General features: G+C 44.3%; 1 protein-coding gene across 2 annotated transcripts in view; it reads right to left on the bottom strand.

Annotated features, from left to right (window-relative positions):
- Positions 1-13,135, bottom strand: part of MED24 (mediator complex subunit 24) — a 308,225-nt gene that overhangs the window by 279,313 nt on the left and 15,777 nt on the right. For both annotated transcript variants that reach the window (XM_069237418.1, XM_069237419.1), the window contains exons 3-4: positions 11,665-11,747; positions 463-501 (exon numbers count right to left, since the gene is read on the bottom strand). In XM_069237418.1, the coding sequence (XP_069093519.1) occupies positions 463-501; positions 11,665-11,747 (122 nt within the window). The remainder of the gene's footprint in view (positions 1-462; positions 502-11,664; positions 11,748-13,135) is intronic.

Here is a 13,135-nt window from a genome sequence, read left to right as displayed (position 1 = left end):
GTGTGGGAGTGGTTTTATTTGGCAGAATTTTATTTGGAGACTGTGCCAACTGTCTACCAGATATTATTATTATTAAAAGATGGCCTCTCCAGATATCATTTGACGGGAAGGGTCTAGCCTTATCAGTGCTCATTCTGAATAGTTCTCTACTATATTAAACATATTATGAATAGGTTTAGCTACAAATCTGCATGGAGTCTCCGAGCAAGTGTTGAACAGGCATGAAGCCATTGACCAAGTGTCAAACCTGCAGCAGCCACACAGAATTTGTTGGTTCTAAACATAGCCAAACAGCAAACACTAGGGCAGGATGGAGACAGAGTATGCATGAAACAGAAAAAGAATCACGGAACAGGTGTAATTTATTGACTTTTTTTTCACCATTTCATCAAACCAAATCAGCGTGACTTTTATCTATGCTTCTGAAATAGAAGACTAATGCACAAACTTTATAAAACCTACCCGGCTGATGGCTGTGAGGACTGTGGAGCAGGAAACCATCTGTAAGAAAGGAAAAAAAAAAGTTGTCACCTGTACTCCATGGCAGTCTGTGTCTAGCTCACTTGAGGAAGCTTGCTGATCGACCTTTCTCTATGAGCAGGGCTCGAAAAATACACTCGACCACTCGCAGTGGCAAGTCTTATTTGATCAGGTTGAGCTATTTTTAATACTTACTTGTCCCTTCTGGCAAGTTGACACTAAACAGGTGTTCTATTCAGTTGAAAAATGGAGGGGCAATAAAAGATGCCTTTAAATCTTGTTCGTATGTCACATTTGCTCTGTGTTCACAGACAAAGGTCAAAAGTCAGTTTTTCTTACAATTAATTTTCCTACAGACTGCAGAGTTCCAGGGCTTTGTAAGGTGAACTGTGTAACCTGCTGCTTAAAATGTAAAATAAAAGGATATAGGGTGTCATATTTTTCTTAACACACAACATGTAAATGACTAATTCAATTGTGCAAACATTTCAAAATATATTTCAGCAATTGTGAAAGCCCTTTTTTATATTTGCGTGTGATGAAAAAATATTTTAATAGGATGAAAACAAATCAGAATACTTTACATGTTGATGTGCAAAGGATACGTTTTCTGAAACACAATCTTCACAGATTGTTAATACACTATTTAGTTTTATCAGTAGAGCTGCATGTTAGTGGAGAGGGTTTTGGATACTTCTTGGAAGGCTACTGTGTGTAGGTGACAATATGTTACCAAATCATGGTTTAGTAATATATTTATTAAAATTGAGTGTTTAAACAAACTGAGAAACACTCCTTCCCCGATGGCAATGTTGTTAGTAAAATAAAAGAAATCCTAGGTTATGTGGGCTAGACCTCATGGGTATGTGGGCTAGATCCTTGTGATGCATGCAGCAAACTTTAGTCTACGTAGTCAAACAAAAACGTTTTTTTTTTGTACTGCAGAAATGCTGAGCTCACATATTTGAAGGTACAATCATATGTGAGAATTAAGAAAAAGGTGACTCTGTAAAGTATTTTCCCAGGATCATACCAGTTGAGAACCGTTTATGGGTCAAGTACATTACAGTTAGGTCGAGTAGATTATTTAAGTTCCTCGACCTGCAGGTCTAGTAATATTTTTATGATTTTTCAAGCCCTGATGAGAATGGACATATGGGAACACTTATTTAAGGGCGTGGAAAAGAGGGTAAAATGGCTGCATGTGTGTGGGTTTCGTAATGTGTTTTTGTTGAGCATGTAAATCCAGGTAAAGGCACATCAAGGAGTGTCTATGAAGATTTGAAAGAGGTGCACCATAGCAAGTGCATGCAAGAGACGAAGGGCAATCTTAATTAAAAGTGAGGAAAGGAGAAAATGGGACATCTTATGACAAGAACAGAGGGACAGTAACACTGATAGGATGCAGAGGCCAGTGTACGTCAACAATGCAGAAGGAGCCGCAGGAACAAATAACTCAGGTTTCTCATCATCATACCAGAGACTGTCATAGTTAAGAACAGAACTGAAACATACAACAATTATAAAACCAATTGAACCTTTTTCCTTAAAAACACTGAGATGCAGCGGAGGTGGTTAATATTACAAAAACCCTCATGTTAGCCATTAAAGTGGCAATTGCAGTGAAAGAGAGGGATATCCCAATTTGGGGTGAGGAGGATTGTCTGTGTGTGATGTTGAATGGTGGATGTGATGAGGATCCCTAATGTTTATTACATGGCTTTTTAATATGGAAAACACTAGTCCCTAGATGTCCAACATCAAATGGCAAACAGCATTTTGACTGTAACATACACTTCAAACACTCATTGTTTGGTATTTTATAAGGTATGAAAAGTCACCAAGCTGCTGTCTCAAACACTATGTAGCCAGCAGAGGTCTTTAATAACAATGCACAGGACACAATATGTACTGGCAAGAGAAGAGCAGAGCAAGGCCACATGGGATTAATAAGCACACATTGGCTGAAGAGCAAGGAGGCATCCTGTGATCTATAAACAGCTCTTGTGTGAGCTTCTGTCACTGTTTTTTGGCCAGTCCTGCCCATAGGCTGTCTCAACTCAAATTGGCTTCTAAGGAGTGACGTGGAAAACTTTTAATCTCACACTATAAATAATATCTAATAGAACACACAGTGTACACTGGAGGATTCACCCATGGTCACAGGCAGTAGCCTGGTGACAGGAGATATTTGAGACCACTCACAAGTGGAATAAAACAGGGAAGAGAGGGCAGGGCGGGTTAAAGGATTTTCTTCTGAATGGAACCTAAATATGCCACAGAAGCTGTAAAAAGAACACAGGTGAGAATTTTACAATATAAATGTGTTCAGAATCTTTGATTTGGAGCAAACAGGTAGCAGCATTAACTACACCTGTGACTGGCCAGTCAGTAGAACTGCTTTATTGAAATTGATATCTTTAACCAGTGTGGAATAAACACCATAGCTCTCAAGATTCTGAAGCCCCTGTTAGTACCTTGGCTAATAATATGTATAATCTTCCAGGGTAATAGAAGTGATGCAGTTAGAAAGCATTCTTCCCAAAATTCTAAGGGTCAAGATCCATGGCGACAAAGGGTTGGAGCTTGGGCCCAACTGCCTAGCGGATAGGAGACCTGTGAATCACATCTAAATTGTTTGAAGGTGGCTAAAAGTTTATTATTGAGATATTGCTTCACTGGGTCTATTTTATTTTAAGACGCTGTATCTCTGACAAGAATTGTATGGGTAGTTTCTATTGAATTGACAGAAATAATGTACCATCACCTTTTTGTTTTGAAAATCTGTTGACGGATAGAAACCTACTTCACCGTTTAGACAGAGACTCATCATCTGCTGTTTTTGTTCTTCCACTGTGGTTCAGTGTAGCTCCAAGACTCAACGACTGTCCCGAATGAATGCTAAGGGCTCAGAATTTCAATGTTCATGTGGTAGTACTCGAAGCCCCCATGAGTGGACAAATGTTTCCTTCTAGCATATGTTGAGCACTGCATAAAACATTATTTGATGGTACACTCTCAGCAAACACTCAATGGTCTTGTTAATCAGATTCTTAGCCTACTTCACTTCACATAGTTTAGCCCAGATACTGCTACTACTCCACAAACTCTGTTGGCCTCTTATTTTTGCTGCTAATCTCCCTACTCTTTAAAACGTCTCCTTTCTTGTTTTCTGGTTACTTTCTGTTCACTTAGCTGCTCCTGGAATGTTTTTGTTTTACATCTCCATGGGTGACAATTAGGAGGTCCTGCTCACTCACAATTTTTTCCATTATTTTGTTATGGTGTCATTAGTGTATTTCATGGTCAATCACAGCATCTGGATTGCTGTGAGATATGCCCCCACTATGAGACCATCAGTCACTTGTACCCCAAAAAGCAGGTATAGTAGCATTAGACTAGTCTGTAAGATCTCATCTTGTGTATTTTAATTTTTGAGGATATTTTTATAGCACTGACCTGCCTCCAAGGTGCAAAGGATAGTTTTACTGAGACAGATGAAATGTTGCAGAAGTAGCACTATTTCATTACATGAATGCTTGAGGTGTAAATAATACAACATAGGACGACACTATTTACGTTACATTACAACCTAAAGATTACAGGACTGCTTTACAACAGAGGCAGAGAAATGAAATGAGTCAAAAATGGCTTACTAAAGATAATGTGTCCGTCTGAGTGTTACATTCATGTGTTTTGTGTAGCAAGTGGGGGAGCCACGACAAACGTTACAGGAAGACATGGTGAGGCAGTAACTGAAACAAGTGAGTAGTTGGTGCACGACCTTTTAGCACTTTACAAAGCACTACAACCTTGCACTGCACCAGCCTTCGGTCCTCAAACCAATGTGCCTCCTCTTGCATCTCTCTTGCATGTCAACTGCCTTATAACACCTATTTACACTTTACAAAGTGCTTCAACCCTGCACTCTGTAGAAAGCTGGCCTGGTGTGTGGTGTGTAACGATGGTACTTACACCTTATAACAGGTCCAGGTATCCCCTCTTAGTGAAGTGTAGGCAGTGTCTAGAAGCCAGGCTCTCTAGAGGTAGCTGTGGATGAGCAGCCAAGGCTTATCAAGGAGACATGCAAAGCTCATGCAATACCACTGTAGTCACAGCACTTACATACCTGAAACAAAACACTCAGTTGTACAAAAATAAAGGTACTTTATTTTTGGAACAAATGACCACAAAATACTAGACAGATAACCCACCCTTAGGAGGAAAGTAATACACTAAATATATACACTAGTAATCACAAACAGGCATAGAAAAGGTTAGAAAACAGTGCAAATAGCAATAACTAATAGTGACCCTAGGGGGAGCACAAAACATATACTAAAAAAAATGGAATGCAAACAAGAAACCTCCATCTAGGAAAGTAGAGGGAAGCTGGGAGTACACAGAGGTAAGTAACGCAGTACCCCCCAGCGACCAGGAATGCAGGAGTAAACATTGGATTTTGCACAAACCAACCAAAAGGAGGAAAAGAAGAGAAAGAAGGCACCCAGAGAAGACTGCTAGAAAACCAGCAGTGGATTCTGAAGAAAGAAGACCTGTAGAGAGAGGGGACCAAGTCCAAGAGTCACAGAGGAGTCCAGGAATAGTAGGAGCTACTACCTACCCAGCTGCGGATGCAGAAGTTGGTCGACAGTGATGAAGAACAGGTCAGCACTGCAGCCCTGGAGCCGGTGAATAATTCCTGATGGATGCAGATGAAGCCCCATGCTGGAAGGAAGATTGCAGATGGGTGTCGGTGCGGGAATTCCACCAACACATTTTGGCAAAGGCAAACTCGTGGCTACTGGAAAAAGGTGCTGTAGGGGACCAGAAAGGCCTAGGAGGACTCAACCCAGGAGTGGGAGTCACAGGGGACCCTCAGCATCGCAGAGAGTCCACTGGAGCAGAGGCAGCACCCACAGGAGCCCCACAGGATAGGGACACAGGAGTCACAGAAGAAGCCAATGCAGCAATACAAAAGAGGATCCCACGCCACAGGAGAACCACAAAGGAGGCTGTGTTTTGCAGAATGGAGTGCCAGGGGCTGGAGCTATACATCGCCTGAAGATCCCTTGGAGGAGATGCAAACAAGCCTTGGCAGCTGCAAGAGACGCGGTGCACAGGGTACAGTCCTGAGTGGAAAGGCAAAGACATACCTCCACCAAAGTTGGACAGCTGGCAGACAGGACTACTCCAGACCACCACCCATGATGCAGGATCCACCCAGCTCAGCAGGAAAGGAGATCCATGAAGCTGGTCATTACTTATTGTAGGTGCCTGCAGTTGCAGGGGAGTGACTCCTTCACTCCAATGGAGATTCTGTCTTCTTCTTGTGCAGGATGAAGAGCTGCAGTCTTCTGAGGATGCACGTCGAGATAAATGTTGCAAAACTGGCAGGAGCCCTGGAAACAATGTTGCTGAAGAGTCCTTTCTTTGTGGAAGCACCTTGTTGGGTCCTGGAAGTTCCAGTCGCGGTTCTGGAGGCCAGAAGTCGATGCTGGGGTTGCAGAGAAGTCCTGCTGGAATCTTGCAAGCCGAATCTGAGGACCCACCCAAGAGAGACACCCTAAATAGCCTTGAAACGGGGAACTGGTCACCTAACCATGTAAGCACCTATCAGGAGGGGGCTCAGATGTCACCTGCCTGGCCTGGCCACTCAGATGCTCCCAGAGTTCCCTGCCAACTTGGAAACAAGATGGCAGAACCCAGGGACCCTCTGGAGGAGTTCTGGGCACAACCCCTGGGGTTGTGATTAGACAGGGGAGGGGAGTGGTCTCCTCTGGGCTGAGAGGGCCTACCATAGAGGTGACTTATGTGGTGACCTGTAGTGAAAACGGGTGCATGCACCTGTTTCACGCAGACTGTAATGGAAGGCCTGCAGAACGCTTTGCATGGGCTCCCTATGGGTGGCAGAATAACTTCTTGAGCCATTAGGGATCCCCTGGACCACCAATGCCCTGGGCACCTAGGTACCATATACTATGGACTAACATGGGGGGACCAGTAGACCAAATGTGGGAAGAAAAAGGTACAGTTACCAATTTAGAAGGGAGAGAGCATAGTGGTTGGCAGGATCTCAGTGAACACAGTCAAACACACTGATAAACAGGCCAAAAAGTGGGGGTAACCACGCTAGAAAGAGGCTACTTTCCTACACACTCCACTACATTTCCTCTGTATAACCCACAGCGTTAGATCTCCCTCATAACGTCACCCAGTACTACACAAGACACTTTGCCTTTGCACTCCTGGCTGTTTACACCTTTCAACCAACGAGGTTCCCCTCAGACAAAAACGGTACTGAGTGATGGTATTTTGATTTCCGTGGCACTGAGCGCCTTGTGCAAGGTATAGGGGAGTAGGGTGCAGAAGGCACCTCATTAAGATATTTGCGTTTATATAGAATTCATATTTTTTTGGCTAATAATTTTTTTTAGCTACTGAATTTTCTTATTACTTTTCTTATTATCAATGTTAATATGATTGTTTATTTTATTGTATGGATATTTGATATGGTTTTTATTAATGAAAACAATAAAATTTGACAATGACAAACGGCTAAATGTCAGAAGCTGCACTGAAAGACAGAAGGAAGCAAAAATAGTACTAAAGTTGGGTGACAAGCATGCAGCCCTGGTCTGTAGGTTCTATAGATGTCACATTTTTTCCTACGAAGATTTAGATCCTCTTTGTATTTGACTTCTAATGTGCTAGTGTAACAAGCACAGTTTTTTCGTAGAGGAGACAGCTGATTTTATAGAATCCTGCCTGATAAACGCTTGAGGGCAGTGGAGCCACCTTACAACAGGAGGGATATACTCAATTTACTTTAGTCCATGTGATAACCTGCTTAGGGGCTAGAAATGAAACTGTCTGATAGGATATGAAGGTGTCTTGAAAACCTGTTAATAGGGCACTGCTGTCATCTGGGTCCTTATTATGGCTTGAAACAAAAATGGGGGAATCTCTTTTGTTCTATTTTCTTGCATAGTGATTGAGTGAAAAACGATTTTGCTTGAGTTTATAGTGCATAAAGGACAAAATCTAAGTGTAGGAATCTGGCCTGGTGTGTGGTGAACACCTTTTGCGTTTACACCTCATACCAGGTCCAGGCAACCCCTTATTAGTTAGTAACAAGGTCTAGGAAGCCAGGGCTCCCTAGGGGTAGCTGTGGATGAGCAGCCACAACTTATCTAGGAGGAGTGTAAAGCACTTGCAATACCACACTGGTCACACAGTAACTTATCATACATGAAAGGAACACACAGGGTTACAAAAATAAATATCTAGGGCCCTAGGGGAAGGCCATACCATATGCTAAAATAGTGGGATGCGAAGTTAGGTCACCCACCCAAGGATGTGGAGTAGTTAGTCAGTAGCTGGGAGAACTCGGGACCCCAAGAGGTGAATACTTAGATGAGCCCCAGCGACCAGGACAGGAGTTGAAAGTTGCCTGGTTTTCCCATAGGCTAACAAGGGGACTTAGAAAAGGAACTTTGCAAAAACAGGACCAGGCCGCAGGAACCCAAAGGTGGATTCTGGAAGAAGAGGACTTGCAAAAGAAGAGGACAGAGTCCAGCCCACAATGGAGTGTTCAGACGGGGCAGGAGTCACTGCCCACCCTTCTGTGGGTAAAGATCTGTGTCAACGAAGGAGGACGAAGACCAGCTGCGGAGTCCAGGAGCTGCAGAGGAGTCCCCGGAGTCGTGCAGAAGATGTCCCACGCCGGTCGACAGATTGCAGAGGGGTCAGGAGGACCACCAACAAGCCTTGGCAAATGCAAACCAGGGCAGAAGAGGAGCTGCAGAACTGAAAAGGACCAGCAAGGCCTTAGGGACTCAAGCCTAGGAGGCGAGGCTGGGCTGACCCTCAGCAGCCGGAAGAAGCAGTAGAGGCAGCCGCAGCCCCCACAGGCAACCAACTGGCAGCAGGCACAGTAAGTTGCAGTGAGGCCCAGACAGTACACCTGTAGAGGAGTCCCACCTTGCTGGGGCAGCAAAGGATGAATTGCTGAAGGCCGGGGCTACTTGGAGCCCGAAGATCCCTTGGAGCAGGAGACAACAAGCCTTGGTTGCTGCAAGAGTTGCAGTGCACAGGGATTCCGTCCTACAAGGAAAGGCAAGGAGTCACGGTCCCCCAAGTTGAACAGAAGGCAGAGAGGACCAAGGGGACCACTCAGACCCACCACCTGTGTTGCAGGATCTACAAAGTTCCAGTGGAGAGCAGATCCACGCAGCCAGATGTCGTTGCCTTAGGTGCCCGCAGATGCAGGAGAGTGACTTCTTCACTCCAAGGGAGATTCCTTCTTGCTCCTTGGTGCAGCGTAAGTCTTGCCGACCCCAGAGGATGCATAGCTGTGGAAATGCTGCAGTTGCTGGAAAGAGCCAGGGAAACAATGTTGCAAGGCGAGGTCATCTCGGGAGCTGTAGCCTTGTTTGGTTCCTGAAGTGTGCGGTTTTGGTGGCAAGGAACAAAATAGATTGATGCAGAGGAGTCCTGGTGGAATAGTGCACGCCGAATCTGGGGACCCAACTGCAAGGGAGTCCCTAAATATACCTAAAAAAGGGTTTGGTCACTTTGCACAGTGACCTCCTATCAGAGGAGTTCACTGACGTCACCTGCCTGACCTGGCCACTCAGATGCTCCCAGGGCATCTGCACATCTTCTTTCCAAGATGGCAGAATCGAGTAGCCACCTGGAAGAGCTTTGGGCACCACCCCTAGGGTTGTGATGGACAGGGAAGTGGACACTCCCCTTCCCTTTGTACAGTTTTGCGCCAGAGCAAGCACGGGGGTCCCTGGATTGGTACAAAATGGTTTATACCAGGAGGGCACCAAATGTACTCTTCAAAGCATACCAGGGGCTTGAGGAGGCTACCCTCCCAAGACGTGTAACACCTATTTCCAAGGGGAGAGGGTGTTGCCTCCCTTTCCCAAAGAAAATCCTTTGTTCTGTCTTCCTGGGCTTGAGCTGATCAAGCAGCAGGAGGGCAGAATCCTGTCTGTGGGGTGGCAGCAGCACGTGCTGCTGGAAATCCCCAAAGGACTGGTAGGAGCAATTCTGGGGGTCCTCTAAGGAGCCCCCAAAGTGCATGGAATCATAGAACCAATACTGGCAACAGCATTGGGGTATTAATCTGACATATTTGAAACCAAACATGCCCAGGTTTGGAGTTACCATTATGTAACTGGACCAGGTAGTGACCTGTGACCAGTACACCGTTAAAATGGCTTCCCCGCACTTACGAAGTCCAGTGCAATGGAACTGGAGGTCGCAGGGGCACCTCTGCTCTTGCAGGGGTGCCCTCACACACTAGGACCTGCACCCTGCCCTTTGGGCTGAAAGGGTCTGCCATAAGGGTGACTTAGTGTGACGTGGTGCAGTGATCATCAGTGAAAGGGTGCATGCATCTTTTCATGCAGGCTGCAATGGCAATCCTGCAGACACAGACTGCATGGGCTTCCATGGGTGGCATTATACATGCTGCAGCTCATGGGGGTCCCCTGTTGTACCAATGCCCTGGGTACCTGAGTACCATACACTAGGGACTAACAGGGGTACACCAGTATGCCAATTGGGGTCTGTAAAAAGGTACCAGGGTGACTGACTTTGGAGGAGAGAGCACAAACACTGGGGTTCTGGTTAGCCAGATTCTAGTGAAAACAGTCTAACCACACTGACAGACAAGCAAAAAGTAGTGGTAACCATGCCAAAAAGAGGGACTTTCCTACACTAGGGAAATAGATACTGAAGCCTTTGATGTATGTAAATGATGAAATAAACTGATTATGAATATTTCTACGCGTACAACAAAGTCCTGGTCCATGAATAACCTTTGGAACAAGAAAATGCTAAAATAAATTAATTTTCCTTAAGTAATATAAAACACATGTTTGCTTTAGTCTTGTCCTTAACATCTAAAAACTGAAGAAAATATATTTGCTCTACTTCCTATTTTGTAAACATAGCAACTATAGTAAAAAAAAATATGTTTGCTCTATTTTTGCCCTCGTCTATAATTTCACATAGGAGCAAACCTGTTTGCCCATTTCCTATCAAGCAAGAAGAAACTTGTATCCCCTTTCTTGCACATTGCCTAATATGCTCCAGAGTAAGGCCCAGTGCTGTAAAGTGAGGTGGGAAGAAAGGCTTATTTTGATGAAGTGGGGTTTGAGGTGTAAGGCTGTGTATATGTAAGAGGACAGTGGGTGAGGAATGAGGGTTGGGCAGAATCAAGCTTGAACCTGGCCATTCTGTCTATTGCTGTGCATAATGCAAAATATTGTTGTATCATTTTCCGTAAACACTTCCCGCATCCCAGAGACAAGATTTTAGTCTGGTGTACTCAGTTACCAGAGGGTTGCAGAAGTGGCGCCATAAACATCATACGCCACTTGTTCAAAAGTACATCTAATATGACAATGTATTTTACACAGACTTATACATTTCACTAAGATATGTAAAGTTCCCCAGGGTTACTTTACAGCCACATTCACCTTACTGGTGAGTTGGTTCTGATATGAGGGAAGACTACAGCTTCCGCAGCATGCAGACTTCTTGCTGCCTTGCACTTCCTGTCCGATTTCTCACCTACTGCACCACACCATGAGTTTACATATCACAGCATGCACAGGTGACGATAACAGAGGGAGAAAGAAATGGAAATATGAAAAATAAAAACATATATGGTTGGGGAGTCAAGAACACCTGCTACATGAAAATACAGAAAAAAGAACCTAAGGGCACACACTAGGGGAGGTGTGACATTCACCAAACCAGACTGCTTCCCAGTTGCAGTCAGCATCATATTCCCCTGATGGGAGTCTGTTCTGTAGCACGAGGAAGGCTCCTAGAAGACAACGCATGTTGAAGTGGCAGAAAAACACAAATAAAAGTATGTGGTGCGTAATGGTAAGAAACGGAAGACCAAAAGGACTAGCAGTGTATGAGGTGGTGACCTTTCAGATATTAGAACCTAGCTTTTGCATATTCTTTTGTCTAGGTAAGTCTGGTTAAGTGGGCAGCACTGTTTTGCACCATGCACCCAACTGTCTTTCAGCAGACCCTAATCCTCACCTCACCTCTGAACCAAAAAGCATTTGGTGTCCCGGAAGGGCCAGCGTGACCACATACTGCATCACTTCATTATGAGCCCTGCTGTGTGCAGCCATCACCCTGCCTTACCTGTGAACTGACAGCATATTTCAGATATGATAAAATGAGAGGATTTGGAGATGGTCCAATCATAGCCTGCTCTAGAAGCGCTTCTGAAACGAAAAAGAAAACAACTAAGATCCATATTCTTAATGTATTACAGAATCATAACTGAAATTACGTAGTATTTTAAACACACCAACATGGAATCCTGTTTGCATTGTGGATGCAGAAGTACAGTAATGCGGTCTGTCACTGCACAAGGTAATAAATGGCTTGTAGAAACAACAGGGGTTTGCTGTTTACAGAAATTAGCATCCTTGAAGGGTGACCATTTTTGTGTTTTATAAATAAGTGGTGGGAGGATGGCCCTTAAGAGTAAAGATCACTGGAAACCACACACATCTACAGGTTTTTCATTAACTTGGGCTGGAGAAAGTCAGAAAACTAAAAGGTGCATTTGCATTCTCTCTGAGCAAAACATTATGTTCTGCTACAGCTTCATATTGTGATGACTGCGATAAAGAAAAGGAACAAAGTGGTAAGGCTCTCACTATTTGCCAGTATTTTTTAATAAACTTAGCCCTGCTGCTTTACTGTGTTAGTCCTGATTTTCCTACCACACTCCTGAACTGTATATGCCTTTCACCATTGACACTGCTTGAGAATCAAGAACTAGAACATCAATGTAAGTTCTAAGTATGAGTATACAAAAGTATGGCTGGAGGGGCTAAACACTTTTCTAAATAAAAAAAATAAAAAAACATTTAGATAAAAATGGTAAAAATGTTTGCTCATTTCCCAGATCGGTACCTGCAAGACAAAAGCAAGGAATGTGACAAGGAAGGGTGGAACTTGTTTTTACATAGGTTAGCAATTTGTACTAAACATGGAAGGGAATACTGAGGTATTCTCACAATGATCTTTCTTTGACAAAGCATGGTAAGCAAACATTCAAAATCGGGGTATCAAACAAGTAGGCATGCAATTACGTATTTACTAAAAGGATATACATGTTAAACTATACAAATCTCACTTGATATCTGGTATTCCCACTCAACTAAGCTACTTGCAACGTTAGGTCCTCATCCTCGGCGCCAACCCCTCAGCCTGGGACAACTCCTGGTGGCCGGCTGCTCTGGGAGCAGCCCCAACACCCACCAACCACGCACGCAACCTGGGCGTCATCCTCGACTCAACACTCTCTATGACCAAGCAAGTCAGCACCATCTCCTCATCCTGCTTCAACACCCTCCGCATGCTCTGCAAGATGTACAGATGGATCCCCACAGATACAAGAAGACAGTCACCCATACCCTAGTCAGCAGCAAACTTGACTATGGAAATGCCCTCTATGCAGGAGCCCCGGCTAAACTCCTCAAACGACTGCAACGCATACAAAACACCTCCGCACGCCTGATCCTCTATGCCCACCACCACAGCCACATCACTCCCATTCTGAGAGACCTACACTGGCTCCCCGTCAACAAAAGGATAACCT

This window comes from Pleurodeles waltl, chromosome 6 (assembly GCF_031143425.1).
Source record: "Pleurodeles waltl isolate 20211129_DDA chromosome 6, aPleWal1.hap1.20221129, whole genome shotgun sequence".
NCBI classification, from domain to species: Eukaryota; Metazoa; Chordata; class Amphibia; order Caudata; family Salamandridae; genus Pleurodeles; species Pleurodeles waltl.
The sequence above is the reverse complement of the archived record's forward strand: the minus strand, read 5'-3'. Positions and strand labels throughout refer to the sequence as shown.